The 20,109-nt window shown below is 33.0% G+C and overlaps 1 protein-coding gene across 2 annotated transcripts in view; it reads right to left on the bottom strand.

Annotated features, from left to right (window-relative positions):
* ZCCHC7 (zinc finger CCHC-type containing 7) overlaps window positions 1-20,109 on the bottom strand; it is a 266,912-nt gene that overhangs the window by 18,950 nt on the left and 227,853 nt on the right. For both annotated transcript variants that reach the window (XM_006063495.4, XM_006063496.4), the window contains exon 6: window positions 15,189-15,224. In XM_006063495.4, coding sequence (XP_006063557.4) covers window positions 15,189-15,224 — 36 coding nt within the window. The remainder of the gene's footprint in view (window positions 1-15,188; window positions 15,225-20,109) is intronic.

Genomic DNA, 20,109 nt, shown 5'->3' with positions numbered 1-20,109 from the left:
TTCAAAATTCGATGTCCCTAAGTAAAGTTTTATTGGAACACAGCCAGGCTGCTTTTCACGCTATAAGGAGAGACCAGTGACAGGCCTACAAAGCTAAAATATTTACTATCTGGCTCTTGACAAAAAAAAGTCCCCCAACATCTTACCTAGAACACAGCACATGCTCAATAAATACCTGGTGAATGAGTAGATGTTACAGCCTCCAAAATTTTAGAAAGTGACCATGAATTATCCAGCCAATAAAAGTATTTAAAGTAGACATGAATACTGAAACTCTGCTACTGATTGAAGATACACAGCAAAAGCTTAATGGAATTTCTCTGAGTTTACTTTATTGCTTAAGTTTGAGGAAATTGCAAAGAGTACCAATGTTGCTCTGTCTGTCTGCAGCACTCTTCCCCTAGATAAGCATGGTTAATTAAGCTCCTTTGCCTCCTTCAAGTCTTGGCTCAGATGTCATTTTCTTAGTAAGGTCCTCCTGACCACCCTATTTAACACTGCTAGCTCCCTCCAATTGGTGTTCCCTATCCTGTTTTACTACTTTTTTTTTTAAAACTCCAAGGTACTCACTACATCTGACACCTGTACTGTTTACTTATTTGGTTTGCCTGTCCCCTAACTTGCAGGGATGTTGTCTGTTTTTTTGTTCAGTGTTGTACCCTCACTCCTGGAACAGGCCTAGGTGTATAGTAGGAGTTCACTAAGTATTAATAAATTAATAATCAGATAATGCATATATACGGAGAAGGCAATGGCACCCCACTCCAGTACTCTTGCCTGGAACATCCCATGGATGGAGGAGCCTGGTAGGCTGCAGTCCATGGGGTTGCAAAGAGTCGGACACGACTGAACGACTTCGCTTTCACTTTTCACTTTCATGCGTTGGAGAAGGAAATGGCAACCCACTCCAGTGTTCTTGCCTGGAGAATCCCAGGGAGGGGGAGCCTGGTGGGCTGCCCTCTGGGGTCACACAGAGTTGGACACGACTGAAGCGACTTAGCAACAGCAGCAGCAATGCATATATAAAGTGCAAGGACCATGTGAGCATCCAATACATTTTAGTTATTTTTAATAGTCTGGATACTTTGGGAAATAACATTAATTTTTTTGTGTCATTAAGGGAGAACTCATAAAATTATGCTTTGATATATTAAAAAGGCTGAAAAAATTAATACAGCTTCGTAAGTTCTCATACTTCACCTTGAGGGTGAGTGATGTACTCTGGCAGAACCAGGAAGGAATTAGTAATACAAAGAGAACAGGAATCAGTCACAGTACCAGGAACAGAGAGATCCTTCTAATCATGATTTTGAAACCATGTTTAATGTTGACACTTATTTTATTTTCAAAGCAATCTCATTCAAAAAGCTTCATATTTAGTCCCACTGTTCATTTATGCCCCGGATGAAGTGCAAACACTGAATGTTCATTCATCTGAATAATATCACTAGTTAAAAACTTCCATTATTATAATAAAAATAGCAACAGTATTTATATCGTGCTATGGAAATTCAAACTTTCACAATAATTAATTAGTAAATGACATGACAAATGCTATCTGCTGCTATCATGTACTAAGACTTAATAGGAATGAAATCAGCCTAGATCTTACCTAATTAGAGAACATTTCTGTATTAGAAAATACAGTACTGAAAACTCAATAATGATTTCCAGTAGACAAGTTTTCATACTATGACCTAACAAAAATCTTACAGCTCTTTAAAGTGTTAGAAATAGAAATCTGTGACTCAATACTTCTGCCTTGGAGCATGTCTTTATTTTTAATTAATGGTAAAGGTCCAATTTAAAGCAGAATGTGTCAACTGATTAGCTCTAAGTTCAAAGTTCTGTCATACATGTCTGTACTGCAGACAAAAAGTTAAATGCAAGGGAATGAATGTAGTTTTTTAGGACTTTTTTAAAGTTAAAAGATTTACCTACAGACTGACCCACTGGATAACCAAATGAACTATTTATGAAAGCAGTTTTGTTTGTTTTTGTTTTTTGGTTACAGACATTTAAATAATCTGTATTTGTAGGGTGATATCTTGGAGATTACTTTACCATCAATATATAGAAGTAATAACCTGGTAGATAGCATTACCTATGAAAGGTCCATCCCATCTGCTATTCTTGCTAAAAGCTTTTCATGCACCAGTAAACTCAGTAAATATCAGAAGATAAAGCGTAAGCCTACCACGCCACGGATTTACTCCTAATGTCTTCTCAAAGTGCAGCCCGATGCAACGATTACAAATGATTTTCTTCTAATGTCATTTTACATAACCCTTTTTTCTGCATGAGTAGTTAGTGCGGAATGAATGAATGAATGCCATTAAAACAGTTAATCATTATCTGGGACACTGGCCTTACTCCCTTCACTACCAGGAATCTCCATGACAAAGGCCAAGAGATCAAAACGCCAGAGCTGCCTCAGTGTCCTATTTCTAACAGTAATTTTTTATGCAAATGAACCTGCTGGGGATCTCCCTCTGTGACCTTGGGCTGCCCTTATCTAGACTGACTTTGATCCAATGAGGGCTTGTATCTAGTTGAAGCTCATTACTATATAGGATCTGCAATCAATTTCATTAATTAAAGGGAATTTTCTACTCCTGTGAATGCAAAATAGACTTATTTTTATAATCATACATATGCTTAAAGATTAGACTATGTTTTTATTAATATAATTTGTTATATGAATATAGATTAAAAAGCAAATACATTAAGTGCTTGAAGTTAAATGTATTCATGACCAAATGTAACACTGAGTAAAGCACTGAGCTTAGCTTCAGTCCTCCTGAACATCTGTATACACATCTCTCAAATCTATGCTTTTCATGCTTGAGAATTACCTTATTCTTTCAAAAATATTTCCAATTAATTTATTCTTTTAATAAACAGCTCAAGCCTCCTTCCTATATTCATGTATTTTAAAATATCCAACCCAAGTAATCAAATAGGATTTGTCAAGAAAATGTTCCAACAATCCAAAACCTTGCCCACATAGTCAAAGTCCACTAGTTGAAGTGACCTAATGTCATGAATTTCACATTTGGACAGAACAAAAATTTGAATTTAAAACATACTTCTCCAATTTAAATATATTATTTTTACTACCAACTCTAGAATCAGATATAGTATACTAAGTATTTTACTTAGTTTTATGAAAAGTCATCAGGGAAAGAATGGATGCCTTCCCTTTCCTTTGGTGTTGTTCACAAAATAAATGCCAACAGAAAAGTAACTGGTACACATTCAAGGAAAATCACAGCTGGTGCCTAAAAGAATCAAAGAAAGAAACTTTAAAGTTGGGCAAATAGTTTTGCAGTGAACTGAACCAAAGCTGGGTCTGTGAAAAGGCAAAAATGCTTATCCTATAAAGGCTAGTATCTTGTTCTCCGTTTTCAGTGGTTTTCTGGAGTGGGCCCTCACACCTAGCAACCTGAACTCCAGGCCTATTCCACCCATGGTTTGAACAAAACCTTCCATTTGCATACTGTTCTGACAAATATTCATAGTATTACTTCCCTGTGAGAGACCTGGGAACAAAGTCTCTTCTCAAGCTAAAGGCTTTGAAATTATTTTAAAACAAAGCTTCCGAAAATTTTTAAGCTTTGTTTTTCCTCAGTGGAAAAAAAAGAATTCAACTGTATTCCAGCAGACATTGCCATTAATTTCCCTTATATCCTAAAAATTCCATTAAAAGCATCATATATAATGACATACCTGTATTTTCTATGTGTTAAAAAAACTATGTCATGTACCCAACAGACTCCCAATCCATCGAGTAATTCCTTAATTAGGCAGATTTTTGAAACATGTATTATGTACACAACAGACCGTAACGTCTCCTTTGGAGCATTTTCTAGTCTATCGGGTGATTACATCATTAAGCCACACATGCTACGTAGAAAAAATCCTTATGAAAATTCATGAAAAAATGTACAGCACATCATTAGCATGCAGCAGACGTGTATGCTTTTGATATTTTCTCTGTTAAAAAAAAAACTACATGAAGTAATTAGTCCAGGTCATGAAAACATGAGAAAGGTATCAGACACTGGTAAAAAAGAAAACTGCAAAAAAAAAAAATAAAAAAATAAAAAATTGCATCTCTCATGGTTAAGTGGAGTAATAGAGCAATTTGCTTTATTGGAAGATGAATTCTAAAACAGTGTTCATTTGAACTGCAGCAAATAAAGTATGTTGCTTTATTCTGATTTGAAATTTGATTTGAAATTTCCTATGTACACATAACTTCCTCCCTACCCCTCTTTTGGACACTCTTAAGTTTTATAAGCCAATGGGTTGAAGGCTGCAAATAGCCAGTGTGGCAAGACCATTAAGTATTCAAGTCCTTGAAGTACTGTATGTTTGTATACTTATATCTTTATTTTATGTAGCCTACAGTGTAAGGGATTACATGACTGTATCTTTTTCAAGTCAAAACTACACTACAGTAATAAGGATAGAGGTAAACAGTTGGTATAACTCCCAACCAGATAGTATATTCACAATGTTAAGTGTTAGGCAAAATCTAACAGACAATATATTTGAAGACTAAAATGAATGAAGCATAAGTTTTATAAGGAGCTATTAAATTTATTAATTTATGGTTTTTCCTTTTGTAAATGACATTCTAACCCTACTTGACCTCCCCCCCAAAAAACCAACAACAAAAAAGAAAACCTCAGTAAGCAGAGAACAATGAACACATGCAAGACAGTAAGGATCACATTAATTTACCCTCTGAATGCTCCAAATCTTCATGGCTTAAAAAGCATCCCAATTTTCTCCAAAGGTAGTGGCATTTATTCACTGGGCCATAGCTAATTTTACATGGAATGCAAAAATGTTAGTTTAAGTTTAATTTACCACCCTATTTAAATATTTCCAATGTAGCTCTCAAACTGCAGAGCTATCCCTCCGTCTATTTTAATTTTAAAGTAAGTTAGCAAAGGCTTCTTTCTTAATCCCCAGAGACTACCTACATAGTGACACAAACGCACAAATTTATGACAGCAACATAAATGCTCTTCTGAAGTAATGTGCAACATTAAGTGAAAATCGTTTCCTGGAAAGATATTATAGGTATCTATATTTTATTTGCCATCTTAAACATATCTGGGTCTTTATGGCCTTATTTTAAAAATGTATTTCCTTTTTATATTTCCTGGTGCAAATGGACTGCATAAATAAGCAATGTGCTATGAGGCTTCAGACCAGCCGATAAAACCTTTCAATTTTCATGCCAGCTTCTTCTTTTGTAATTCAAATCCGCCTGGAAACTGGCAGCTCTGAAAACTGAAACAAGCACTGCCACAAATACCTTGTAATGCTATCGACCTTGTCTGCCCATGCAGTGAGAAAGGGGGATGCGTATGTGTCTGCAGCCATCCAGATAACACAACTCATTTTTTTTGGGGGGTGGGGGGTGGGGTGGGGTGGGGATAACAGAAGCCAGCCCCAGACTGTGCACCAAAAGCAGTCATTACCAGTCGTGCTGGAGAATAAGTCTCTTCAAAATACACAGTGCATTTAAAAACCATATATGAGGCTGAGCCACTGCTGTCATTACCAATTTTAATTTAGCTCCTTCAGTTTGCCAGCCAGATAAACTCTTTAGTGCTGTTTTTTAATCTATTTGCCACATTTTATGTTTAAGATTATAGTAATATGGACAGGAGAAGGAATCACTTTTAGCGGAAATAAAGAAATAGATCCGCTTATCGGCGCCCATCAGAAAGTTCATTAATCAGCTAGGCTTTGTGCCCTCTAAATTGAAAGGTTAAATAATCCTCTCAGGAATATTTCTCGGCCCCTCCGCCAATTGTCCGGAGAGGAGCTGCCATTCATAGCACGCGGGATCGGTGACAGGGTATCTTACCACTGTTTGGACCCCAAACAATGATGGACAAATGGCCTGGTTTACAAAGAACCTTTTAGTACACGGATGGAAAAGGACCACAAGCTTTGATGAAGGGTGGAGGGATGAGGAGGGCGTGGAGACAGGATGTGGGGGGAAGGGAAAGAGAAGAACACATACATGTGTGAAGCCATTGATATTTTATGTGAATGTTTACTGGGGTAGACTATAAAACACAGAAACCACATTAATATACATCTTACAACCACATGCAGTGCTTAACATATTCAAATCTGCCTATATATTTTGCATATAATTGCACATAAACTATCCCACTGAAAAACTGTAGAATAATAGAACCATAGCTTTATTATATTTATTAGCTAATACACAGGGGATCCAAATAAGCCCCGAGATTCTCATTTTTGTCATAACTTCACATGACTTACAACATACTTCTTCCCCTGCTGATAGCCCACCCATGCTTATCCTACTGAAATACTCTTAGCCACCAGCCACAAAGGTAGAGAATTCCACAGCAGTATGTACCTGCTTAAAGGGGGGGAAGTAATGCTTTTACAATACGCTCCATCTTAGCTCCTGCTTGTCCTAAAATAAAGAATATGGAATACGAATGCTCTTTGAAAGACTATCAATCACTTCCATTGAGGTAGTGTTTAATTTTTTGTTGTCCTTTCTGCTGGACCTATATGAGAATATGGGTGGGAGTCTTCAGAACAACTGACCAAGCTCTTATAACTCAATATTTTGTGAAATCAGGCTGGTTTCTGGCATCAGTCATATAAAGGCACAGGAAGCAGTTTTACCTGAAGGGCAAAAAATTGATATGCTATTTTGCTTCATTTTGTTATCTGATTAACATAAACTCTCTAGCTTTGGTAGAAAGTATTATAATTGCTTATAAGAGATAACTATATTCAGATGACACTGAAGTTACCACTTAAGAATTATACATTTATTAACAATGTGTTTTTTTCAAAATGATATCATTTTATCTTTGTAATGGTACACATTCTATATCATCATTTTCACTAAGAGAGGGAGTAAATATGTTTGTGATCTACTTTTAAAAAGTCTTTATAACGATTTTTAGGCAAATCAAATTAAGAAAATAATTTGTTTGCTATATTTAATTAAAAGTTACTCACCTATATTTCTAGAAAGAAGATGAGCATAAATAACTAGAAAATGAAAACTGAGGTAAATAATTTTAAGAAAAGACACTGCTTATGGGGATTTCATTTCAACAGCTCTAAGGAGGAAACATTTTTAGGAGACAGACATGAAAAGGGTCATTATGGATCTCATCTTAGGCAAATAGAAGACTTGAAAATACATAATCTGAGTTTGGGATACTAATCCAGTGTTTTATCTCTACAGGAGTGAGTCATCTGTGGGATGGCTGTACTGGAGCTCACAGAGTGTTGAACATAGGCTGTGTGTTAGGTACTGTGCCAAGTACTTCACAGCATACTTACAACAACCCTAGAAGGCTTTATACCCATTTTTCAGATGAAGAAACTGAGGGTCTCAAAAGGGAAATATTTTAACTAGGTTTGCACAGCTAGTAAATGAAAGTTATAATTTAAAGCACAGTCTGATCCCAAAGCTGGCATTCTTTCCCCCATATTACGATTAAAACATTTCCTAGTAATTTCCTCAGAAATAAGCCTGCCCTTTCACCCCAATTTTACAGCACATTTTTCTAAAGACTTTAATATGTGAGAAGGAATATGATATAAAGACAAATAAATGAAATGTGACTGATTTAAGAATGAGGGAATTAAGATTTTATTGTATAAATATAGTTAAGGAACAATCCAAAATTTAGTTCCCTTAACTGAAAAGAAATGTGGGATAATCCACAAATACATGTAAAGGAACAATACTTATGTAAAACTGGTATTTATAGACATCCATATACTACAAAATTATAAAGGTGACCTTAAAATCTATTTAAGAGTTAATTCTGTATGAGTTTTGGAAAAGAGGAATTAAAATACTGGGATAGCTTTATTAACAATTGATTTATACAATGAATCCTTTTTACAAAGCTAATAGGGATTTCTGAACATTCTTAGTGAATAATTCTTGTTTTTCAAATGTGATCTAGTAGTGTACTGGTATACCAATTAAGGGGGAGATCTATTTTAATTCCAAAGATATTTAAAAAATATTTTTGTTCAACTGTCCTCTAAACATGTAGTATTTTTCTTCATGTAATAGTTTAGATATTTCTAAAAAACCAGAGTTGTTGGTCTTGGAGGACCAATGCTGAACTCAAAACAGCTAGAAGAAAATATCTGCAAATGTACAAAAATGTAACTCTCATGACTTTCTGGTATCTGGGGATCAAGTGGCAAATGAATTCCAAGTCTAAAATCTGGGTTTATCAGCAATTCATTAACTTATAGTAATTTAAGAGATTTTGCTTTTAAAATATGAAACTTAATTCAACCTAAGTTTACAACTGTATTTTATATCATAACAGAAAATATAACACTAATTGAGAGAGATTATTCATGTCAATAAGTCAAGGGGTTCTTTCAGGAGCCTTTTCCTGAAGATTAGTCAAATGACTGAACAAAACCTTTAAAGGTTAGAGTTGATCATGATTGTGAATAATCAATTCCTAAACACTTAAAACCTGTTAGGAATTACTGTAATCTACCATGTCATTCACATGCATGACTACTAAAAGGAATGCTTACTACAAATATCACTGGTCCAGTATACTTTTATTCTTGCATTGAAATGTCCAGAGAAGATCATGACAAGCTCAATCACCTGGAATATATTTAAGGAATGCGTGAACCACGTGTTCAAAGCACATATGAATAACAATCACTCAAATATGCTAAAATTGTCCTACCTAATAATTCTATACTCTTAACGTGTATTTAACCTGACAAAAAATAAGCATTCTACATTTCAGATTTTTAAATTCTAATTTATTATACAGCTAGGTATTATTGTGAAGTATTAAACTTCATGAATCTTGAAAATTCTCAGGCTCTTTGCTTACATTGACTTTTGTCATATTTGGAACAATATTTCAAAGTGTAGAGCTTCAAAGGAAAACACAATGTAGTTTTCTTTGGGATTATATGAATGATGTATGTTTTTTAAGGAGAAGAAAGAAAATATTTTAAAAATGTTATACATGCTAAAATTATAAATACTTAGAAACTGAGATTTAATTGTAACAAAATTTAAGTATCAAGAAGAAATTGCCCCTATAACGACTAACTATAATTCCTTCGTAAGTATAAAGGTGAACACACTACGGAAAAGAAAAAAAGAGTAGCAAAAAGCCCAAATGTAATTTTCCATGCTTCTATAATCTTTAGGAGAAACATTTATTAACAGGTAAGAAAATATAAACCGCAATAGGTATTTCTTTAAAATTCTAAAATGGAAGTAAAACTTGAAGCCCATATAGTAAATATATGTCTTATATGTAATAGACTTTGTTCCCAGCCACTAAGGGGCATACAAACAGCACAGGAATTTTTTTTGTCAATTGAAGAAAGGAAGTTTATAATAGAGCTTAAGATTCAATTAGTTTATTATTAGCAACATGCACTACCTAAAAAAACCAGAAATCACAATAATGGGTGATTAGGACATTAAAGATACTTAGAAAATGACAAAAACACAGCTGTTTCCTGGACAAAATATTTATAAAGAATCTGTTCTAGATTGTGTGAATGCTGCATACTTCTCATTTCTTCTGAAACATTTAAATCTACATTAGAATATTTTCATAAAGCACTTGATATTATTCAAATATATTAAAACAACTACTCAAAATATGCCATATTGATTCCCCATTTAAAAAAACCTAATTTTTGCATTAAATACTGGAAATCAAGTAAGTTGGGCATTCTCACTGAAGGAGATGACACCTCAATATTCCTTTGACAAAATAAAAATATGAAAGCTCTCTCATGTGCTTTAATAAATAGAAATAAACTATATTCAAATCTAAATAATTTATTCTATTCAAATTCAAAAATAAGTTTGTGTATATACAATGTCTAGAGGTCTGAGGAAACACTGTGAGAGTAAAAATAACATATGCATTTATAATTCACAACATTCACCTTTTTCCCCCTTCCTATTACAGAAGCTTTCGAAAATTGCTTTTTGATGATTTGGCAAATTGTATTTATTTTTAAATGAATCTCATTTATTGAGATTGATAATTCCAGGTTTCATTTGCTTTGAAATTGCATTTTCCAATTGCTACCAACGATAAGTTCTAGCAAATGTGGTCCAACATGCTAGTGAAAAAAATCAGTTGACCTACTCTGTAAATGTAGTAATTATCTTTTATACTAAATTCAAAACATGGTTAGATTGAACTAAAAAATTATTAGCAAAATGGTGACACTAAATTCTTTAAGAACAAGGTGAGTGTTTTAAGTAAATATTAAAGTACTCACATAAATTTTCCATTTGAAAAAAATCTTTAAAAATTTTGGTCACTGTACAAATATATTTTCTATCTGTGCTATCAAAATGGAATATTAGAAAATAAGTCATCAATGCTTATTCAGAAAACTCTTTTTATTCAGACACCAAAGTAACCTGAAACAGAAAGCAGCATGATTTATTTTCTAGTACTACTATGGAAAGATGGCCCTGAGGTACTACAAAACAGTCATGTACAATCTGAATCCTCAGAGCAGAGTACATTCACATTTATGGTAGTGTTCTAGTATTAAGGGCATTTTAATAAAAACTAAAACTCTGAAAAATTTTACAGAGATGTAATATCTTAATAACAACACTTAACCATAGTGATTCAAGACACAGAGGGAAAAGCCCTACAATTTAAACAAGAGTATTCCCAGTTCGTAAGGAAGCTGGCAAAGTGAACTGAAAGACCAAAATAAGGGCCTCCAAAATGAATTTATAAAGTCTTAGTTTGTGATAATTTGTATGCCAGTCTTCAAAAAAAAAGTATGAAGAAAAAGGTGACTTAAATAATTTTAAAATAGAGTGAGGCTTAGTTCTCACTCTGTTTGGAGGTATCTGACATTTTAAAACACAGTATGTAACCAGTTCTATTTCCAAAGACACACATACATGGAAGAAAAATCAAAGTCCTAGCACTTGATATCCGCTGTGTGGATGGGGTTCTTGTGGGTTTTGCAGTTCTGTTTATGTAGCCAAGAAGCTCTCATTAGGAGATCTAGGATTCCCAATATATAGTCAATGAAGAGAGAGAAAGAGAAAAAGAGGGAGAGATTTTTGTCCATGAAAAGAAAAGGTTTTGGCTTGAGGCTGACTTTTTGAAGCTCTTTAACTCTTCATTTTTTTCACATTTTAAGTTAATTAAAATATATTCCATTTTAATATTAGCCAGGTAGAAAACTGTCACCCACCCTAACTGATATCACAATTCCAGGATAAATGCCTTTGTATAGCTGTTGCCTCATAATGAAATTCCACTTTCTTGGTCCTTCCTTCTGGACTATAAAACACAGTTCTAAAGTTAAATTTGAATCTGTTGGCATTTAGGGTTGCCTATTCAATGTATGGCAGAGAATGTTTTAGAGAGTAACATTCAAACTCCCATTTCCATACTGTGAAAATCCAAAGAACGCATTTCTAAATTGATGTTTTCAAGTAAGGAGAGAAAACTAAGTGGCAAGATGAAATGATATCGTTAGTGATGGTCCATAAGATACACTCTGGCATTCAATTAGTTCAGGTAAGACTACTATTAATTACTAGTAAATGCAGGTCACAAGCCTTTCCTAAACTAGAAAGGAAGACAGGGAAGCTATTCCTTTCTGTTCATGTCCCTGAGAGCAAGTATTTTGCTTTTTGAATTCTAGGTATTTCAAACATTATATATAAAGAAACACTCAAAACCTAATTCTTTCAAAGAGGTCACATTTGCTTCCTGTTTAAACTTTTAGTTAAAATAAAAGGTAGTAGGTTGTAACACATTTTAACAATGCACACAAAGAAATCCAAGCACAAAATTAAACATAAAAGATGTATTGTCCTTTTTGGTTCTTAATACATCTGCCCCCCAAATAGCAAACTCCTGGTTACTTTTTAAAGTAAGTAGATTAAAAACAAGATTAACAAAATGTCTAAAACATGTCAAATTATAGCCTCTACTAGTTAAAAATTCTGTTGGTTGTAAAACTCTGTTGGTGGCCATTTTGGCCTGGGATTTTTAATATAAATGAGACTAGAAATGACAGGGGATGGGGGAAGGGACTTTCCTTCTTGAATAGTTAAAGAGGGAAATTTTTAAAATCTAGAATGAGTTATCTGAAAGATGAAAAAGAATATTCAAAGTTAGGCTTTACCAAAATCTGAAAATATTACAGAAATTAAAATACAAGAACAGTGCTATATTATTGAAGATTTTAAAAACTTTCTAAACATTTTTTGAAGGAGGTAAATACATAAACTAATCAGAAAAATTATTTAACTGCTAAATAAAAATCATATATTATTCTTTTTCCCATGCAGATCTACAAATTGATAATCTAAAGTCATTAAATTATATGATATAATTTTATAGCCACTAAATAAATATATAAAGAAAAATGACATGGCCAAATATTTGCTATAATATGGATATATATAAATATATGTAGTGCCAGAGTTTTATTAGGATGCACCCTTTAGGATGATGGTCTTATTTCTTTTTTCTTTATTAATATAGTGAGTCTAGTCAAGTCTAGTTAAAAAGCTATTATTCAGATATAAGTTATAAAGGAGACTTTATTTGACCTCTCATGAAATTACTGAAAATAGTGAATACTTCTTTAATTTTCTTATTTCAGAATGTTTTAAGAAATTTCTGATTTGATTTCATAGGCTCATTTAAACCAGTCAACTCTACCATCTTTCCTGTGTGTTTGAGAAATAAAACTATGTTTAACCTACAGATTTTTTTTTTTTTAAAGAAAGTGATTCCTGGATAGATCTTAAATTGTAGTAGTTAAACTTTAGATTGTGTAAATGTCCTTCTATCCTCACTGACTGGCACTCAGATAAATGCAATCAAAAACTTCTCAAATGTAAACATTTCTAAACTAGATATACAAATCCACTTCTTCCTTCAAAAAAGAAAGCATAGTTCATTCTGAATAAGAAATGGGCATGTTTTGGTTAGAAAAAGAAATTAATCAATGATTATGTGTAGAAATATCCAATTTTAAGAAGATTAGTTTAAATGACTATACAACAGCAGTTCTAACCTGGGCTTCATTAGTTGGTCACTGCCCTGACTGACGCCACATTCATGTGTGAGGGCTACCATGAGTCAATAGATGGCAGTCCATCGCTTAGTAAAAGAGCTGAAGATGACTAAAATCATCATGTATCTTGCTTTTATTCAAGATTAAATATTGCTTAATTGCACACATTAGGATATTGCCTATATGCATAATTAGTTTAGCTGGATTGATGTACACGATTATAAATATACTTGTTTTGCATTTATGCTTGCACAGGAAACTAACACTTAATTACTTATTATTTGAAACTTGATAATTTAGAATTGTGATAGTTATTTCAATATTATTTTGAAAAATTAATCATGATCCCAGATTTAAGACAAACTTTTCGAAATGATTTTGTTAAACCTACAGATAGAATATACTGTAATTTCTCCAAAGGCAAATTCATTTTGTTTTTACTTTTTTCTAACTATTCCTTTTACAATTTATGTTTTTCAAAAGCTATAATATTAAACAAACCTTAAAATATCTGTTATACCAAACATTGATTTTTATCCTTCTATGATAGTTATATAAAAAAAAATACAGGTGCAAATAATGAAAAGAATAGTTTTAAAATAGTATTTCCTACACTTCAAGTTTTCATGATTGGAATTCTCTAACTTACAGGAAAATAGAAAATTAATGCAATGTCATATACATTAGGCTATTACTTAATAAAAATGCTGATGAAAAACTTGCTGCACAGTTCCAAAGAGTGAAAAGTATAATACATGACTCGATTCCAGTTAAGTTTAGGCTAAGAATTTCACTATAGTGTGTTAGGATAAAGAAACTGCTACCTATACATAAACATAATGTATTCATATGCATTATATCTGTAACAATATGTGTAATATGTGTATATGTGTGTGTGCGTGTGCTCACTCACATGTGTGCGTATTTATTTATTTTTGAGTAGGGGATAACACTAAAGAATTTTAACAAAACCCAATTTGGGATCGAGGATAGTAGAGGAACTACAGCTTTCTACCAAGCATCTTTCAACAAAGTAAACAGTGACAATAAAATGTGAAAACAAACCACCTGAGGTACTTCTGGGGCTTGTAACAGGCACACTGATAGTCTGAGTTGACTTATTGGTTTGTTTTTACTTCTTAAGGGGAGAGCAGAAAGAAGACATGCTTTGTAAAAACTTTACCGTTTCTATTTTACTATGTCCTCCTACAAACAAAAAACTTTTTTATTAAGTTAAACTTTAAAGAACTGCTTTTAAATATACTGCATAACTGTATAAGTACAACAGAAATTTTTATTGTTGTTTCTTGCTCAGCACAACATATTTAATATATTAAAAGAAATGACTAGTGGGTCTATGGTGAATTACTGAAATTATTTAAGCTAAATATTAAAAATAAACTGACTCATAATATTGAGCTTTAGTCAATTTGATTCCACAGCAGACTATGTTTTCTGCTTCTACTTGGCCTAAAATCATAGTAAAAGGAAACCAAAGAATTAAATAACTTAAATGGTATAAAGAAGATACTTATACATTTTGAGTAAGTCAAGAAGGGCTTAAGGATATGACAGCTGAATTGTTCTATGTTTAAGATACACTAAGTTTTTTCTAGCTTCACTAAAACATAATGTGTAAAGCTTTCTGTAAAGCCAGAAAAATTATAATGGAACATAGTGTGGATAGTATGCTTGTGGACTGTAGATAATACAACATATTAAAGACACTGGATTGCTGAATTACTACTGTTCTTTTTTGCGCCTAGTATACTTTTCCCCTTTAATGAATGTTATCTAGGAAAACTGAGAAATACCATGATGTAATCATTAAATGATGTGAGTAATAAAAAACAATGAAAATCTTTCAAGAACTGGAAAATAAAGGACAGAGTAGTGGGCAGGGGAGAAGAGAAAAAGTATATTATTGCTTTCTCAGTGCAAAAATGCTTCAGATTTTTATTATCTTCCAGTAGAAGATGCTTGTCTATATTTTATGGTCAACAGTTCAGAGAAGGGTAAATAGGCTAGGTCTTGGGGAAAATAAAAAAGGTGTTTCTACTCACCGTTAGGTGATACTGCCTCCAGATTTCTGGGCAAGCCTGGAAAATAAAAATATTGATCAGCTGCGAGCATGAAACAAGGTACTTTACAGCCTGTTGGTTTTGGCATAACCCAGCATCCACCGGTGTCGGTCACAGGAAAATAAGAAGCTTAACAGAAAGGGTCTGCATTTCAGCTTCAAAAACCTGGCTAGACAGTTTAATTGAATTTTACACTGGTTTAACACACTCCCTGCCATTGTCAGAAAGCCAGTAACAAAGTTTTCTCTCTCTTTTTTTCTTTTCAGGTTAGAAGTTTTGGGCACTAAGATGTGATTAAGAGCCATAACTCAGTTAAACTGATAAATGAACAGCAGTGTTCAAAAATCAATAAGACTCACCAAGTACACCTTTTAAAAGAACATTTTGAACCCTGGTAGTATGATAGAAAACAATTAAATAGCAACTACTTTTAAGAAGACTTCACTGTAGTTATAAATTTCTGATGTTTTACCTAATCACTTGCTATAATCTATGAAATACATAAAAAAGAACTAAAAAAGCAAAACAAAAGACAGCTTTAAGAATCTTGACTTTTCCCATAAAAGTCAGGTCTTCTCCACTGTTACATTTATAGATATGTAACTTTAAAAACCCAATAAAACCACAATAATTTTGTAAAAGAATGATTTACTGAAGCCAGAATAGGTAACAACAAAACCAAAACAAGCAAAAGCAACAGCAACAAAAACCAGTTAGGAGATACTTCCTTATGGACACACATATAAATCTTTCCTTATGCTTAAATTATGACTCTGTTAAAGAGACACATTTTCTAAGTTCTTCATGAATAGTTGATCAGTTTATTATTGTCTCAGAAAAAGAACTATTGAAGACAAAAAATATTTTTAATAATAACTATAAGACAGCAATGATTTTAACAAATTAAACTACCAAGCTAAGTAAATGGCAATCCTTAAAGTGGATGTGAGTTTATAGCTTTTGTTTAAAAATGCATATATACACACATATATATACACACACAAACATATACATACACATATGCGTACGTAACATTAAGAGTGATTTATATCTTTTTTAAACCTTTATAATCTTTGAAACAATTCTTTACTTAATTTGTCATTCCTCTTTATTTTTCAGGGTAGTGATAAAAGTAACAAAGATGATTCATACAATCTAAAATATTACGGGCATGGTAATAACTCAGAAAATAACTTTTGAATGGCAAAATCTCTACTGATTATACCATTATTAGTGATAAAAGTACGTATGTTCCAACCATGCTAAAAATTTTATCCATTATATATCTTAAGCTTAACTATCCAATGGAATTTTCTAAAGAAAGGTGTGCAAATTAGACTTCTTAGTGGCCAACTTTCCAATTTAAATGTCATATTCATGTAAACTAAGGTGTCTAACTAAAAAAAGCCACTTATATACAGTAATCTCTGGATGAACAACACTGTTCAAAAGCAAACTATTATTAGAAAGTAAAAAGTAGCTTCAGAAGGCAAAGATTCTGTTAGATACCAAACAATAGATACAAACTTGTAGGATACAAAAGTTCTTACAGATGTGTGTGTGTATATTATGTATGTATGCATATATATATATGTGTGTGTATATGTATGCACATATTTTTATAAACATATTTACATGCAAAGATCTAATGTACAAGATACCCTTAAATATTCATTTCCTACCTTCCATCATAAGCTTTTTGCTATGTACATATAATTTGAGTTAGATTACTGTAGAGATAAGCAAGCAGTTATTTATACATTAGTTATGGATAGTTCTTGATTACCACAATGTCCTCAGAATAATACGGTTGAAAAATCGCAATCACTGAGTTGTCATACTCTGGCAGAATGCCACTCTACCATGTGACCTTTTCTTGTGTTGTAGCAATTTGGTAATAAAAGAATTACTTGGTTTTTGAACAATCATCTGATTGCACTGTATATGAAGATGATGCCTGATACAGAAAATTAGTACTAAGAGACATGAAACTCCTTTTCTTTCATTAGATAATGCTGTTACAATTTTATAAACCCTACTTGACTATCTCACAAGTACTTTTACTCAACTTTCCCATACATGGTTCCATTTTACAGTTTCTATATATTTTCATGTAAGGTTAAAAGAAGTAAAAGAAATATTTTACCTAAAAACAGGTGCCATTATAAAGTATCTTTAATTCTAGATACATGATATGTAACTATGTCTCATTAATGAACTCTTAAAACATAAATGTTTCTTGCTTGCTGTAGCTTCAACTTCTTTTACCATTCCTAAGCTACTTTATATATTTTTCTTTTCTTTTTATAATGCCATAGTATGCATATTTATATACTGCATACACATAAAACAGCATATGGAAAAAGCCAAATGAACTTTTTGGCCAACCCAATATATTACATGGAAAACTTAAGATAAAATGAAGTAAATTCCATAGCAAGAGGATTACTATTACAACTGGAGCATTTTAAAATGTTTATTTAAAAATATTTACAATGAAGTACAGAGATATAAAGGCTAATGGAATGAACTAGAAAGTCCAGAAAAAAATAAAGAAAATGAATGACTGGTCTGCTGTGGAACTTACCTAAGATGAAAATGTAACAAACTATTAAAATACAGTTGTATTTGTTGGTTGTCCTGGTGATCTCACCTAACTGGCACTTAGGTGGATGGCAACCCAAAGGGCCTCCTCAAGCCCCACAACTACAAACACACCAAGTGTCCTTGTACATCTGTTTTAGCAATGTGCTGCACTGTTTGCCAACTTTTGCCCAACTAGTTTTCCCCTCTATTGTATTTTGTATAATAAACCATACATGAATAACTGAGTGTTATTATTCATAAAATTCAAAGATGAATCAACACAGTTTGCCACACCAGATGAATTGAGAGTTTATATTGTGCATTTCGACCCATATTGAATTTTATCAGGTGCTAATTATTGTTTTACTAGAACAACGGCTTAGTGCATCTGTTGTTTAATTCCCACTTCCCTATTCTCAAATGTGAACATCAAAGAAAATAAAACACTCAATCTTAAACAGCCCCTGACAGCAGACCAAGACTCAAGTGCTCAATAGACAAGGCCCTTGCCACCAGTTCTCATATTTCCACAACAATGAACAAACACAAAAACAGCACTAAGCGGCCTTTCCTCCTCCTCAGCTCCCCTTGGCCAGTTGTCTGCCTTGTACTAGAGAGAGCCCTTGAACGCAGCCCTGCTGGGAACACAGCACAGGAGAAAGGATTAGCCTTACTAACATGCTAGCATTTGCAAAAGGGAAGAAAAAAAAACCCAGTACTGTATTTGGTATATGAATAACCAAAATGTATGAGCTGACAAGAGACCAGGACAGGCCTGTGGCTCCCCGGGAGAAAATGTAGCTGTGATGAGTGACAGGGCTTTCAGGAAATATGTTCACAATCACAGACAGTGAAGGCCATGACCTAGATCGTTTAAGAGCTTGTCTTGTCAAATTATCAAAAGCTTCTTCCTCTCTGAATAAAGAGTGACATAAGTGAGTGTCAGAAAGCTGCAGGCTGACAAGCCAAGCATACAATAACAGAATGCACGTCACATACATGCTGAACACCGCCACTGCTAGCGGCAAATCTTAATGAGAGCGCGGCCAGCCCAGGAGACTTGGGTCCCTGCTGGCACAGCTACTCATCTCACAAAAATCCTTCAGCTCCAAGTCAGTTAGGCTCTGACACGACAACTACAATTACGAAACACAACTTTTTAACAGAATCCTCTGGTGCTTTGTCAAAGCTTCTGTTGTTAGGAGCTGGCTCCCTCAAGTCACTGCAGCAAAACAAAAGATTTAATAAAACAAGCAATATTCATTGATGGTGAATAACATAAACAAAAGAGAATAATTTAGTTTTAACATTTGCTGAATGAGAAGATATGAGAAGAAAAGCACGCCAGCCTCTGAACTCAACCACTGTCTTAACTTTCTCATAGGCACATTAACGTAATGTAAGGTGCCTACATTAAAGAAAAAATGCCTCTACTCTGGAGCTCTGTCAGCAGGCTTTTCATATAATTACAGCTATCAAGTCATCTGATTGTCTGCATACTTTGGTAGTCACTCTGTATATACACTATTTCTCAGAAACATAAAATACTTATATATCCTGTTGTGTATGTACTCTGAATATATGTGAAACAGAATTTTTTCTATGTGGAATATTTTACAGAGAATATCTTGGGCATTAGCCTGCCATTAAAATTCCATAAAGATTGCTACAAGGTCTGAAATCATAGAAATATACAATTAAAATTCAAGATAAATTTTAATAGTTTTATTATATTTATATATTTTAATAGTATATTATAATATAAAGATTTGTCATTCATGATAAAGAGTCATAACCATACAACAGATATATGCAGCAGTGTGTAAAGAATCCACACTTTTTTTTTTTAATTTTCCAGTCAATATGGAAAGCCATGCATTGGTTTCTATCTCTAAGCTACCTTCAAAAGGAACCAGACTTCATAAAATCATCTTCCCATACAAGGTCAAATTTTAATCAATCCCTATATTCTTAATCCTCTGTCATCAGGGAAGCTAACAAGCCTAATTTTTTGCTCAAAGACGTTTCTCTTTGATATTTTCCTCCTAACTTAAGTGCAGTTATGAAGGCATCAAGTTTATCAGTAGTAGATTACATTTTAGCTTTATTTTAAAATATAATGTTTATATTTTATAGAGTTACATCAAAATAATCAACCAAAAAATAAATAATACATATGTTACATTGCATTACCTTAAGCAACTATATTTTCATTAAAAAAATTTCACCTCAGAGAATCACAAATATTTCTGGAGACTTCTTGACTATAATTCTAGACTACTAACATAACTTAATTTTACAAACAGTTGATAATGTT

Source organism: Bubalus bubalis, chromosome 3 (genome assembly GCF_019923935.1).
Source record: "Bubalus bubalis isolate 160015118507 breed Murrah chromosome 3, NDDB_SH_1, whole genome shotgun sequence".
NCBI classification, from domain to species: domain Eukaryota; kingdom Metazoa; phylum Chordata; class Mammalia; order Artiodactyla; family Bovidae; genus Bubalus; species Bubalus bubalis.
This window is presented reverse-complemented; position numbering and strand designations above follow the sequence as displayed.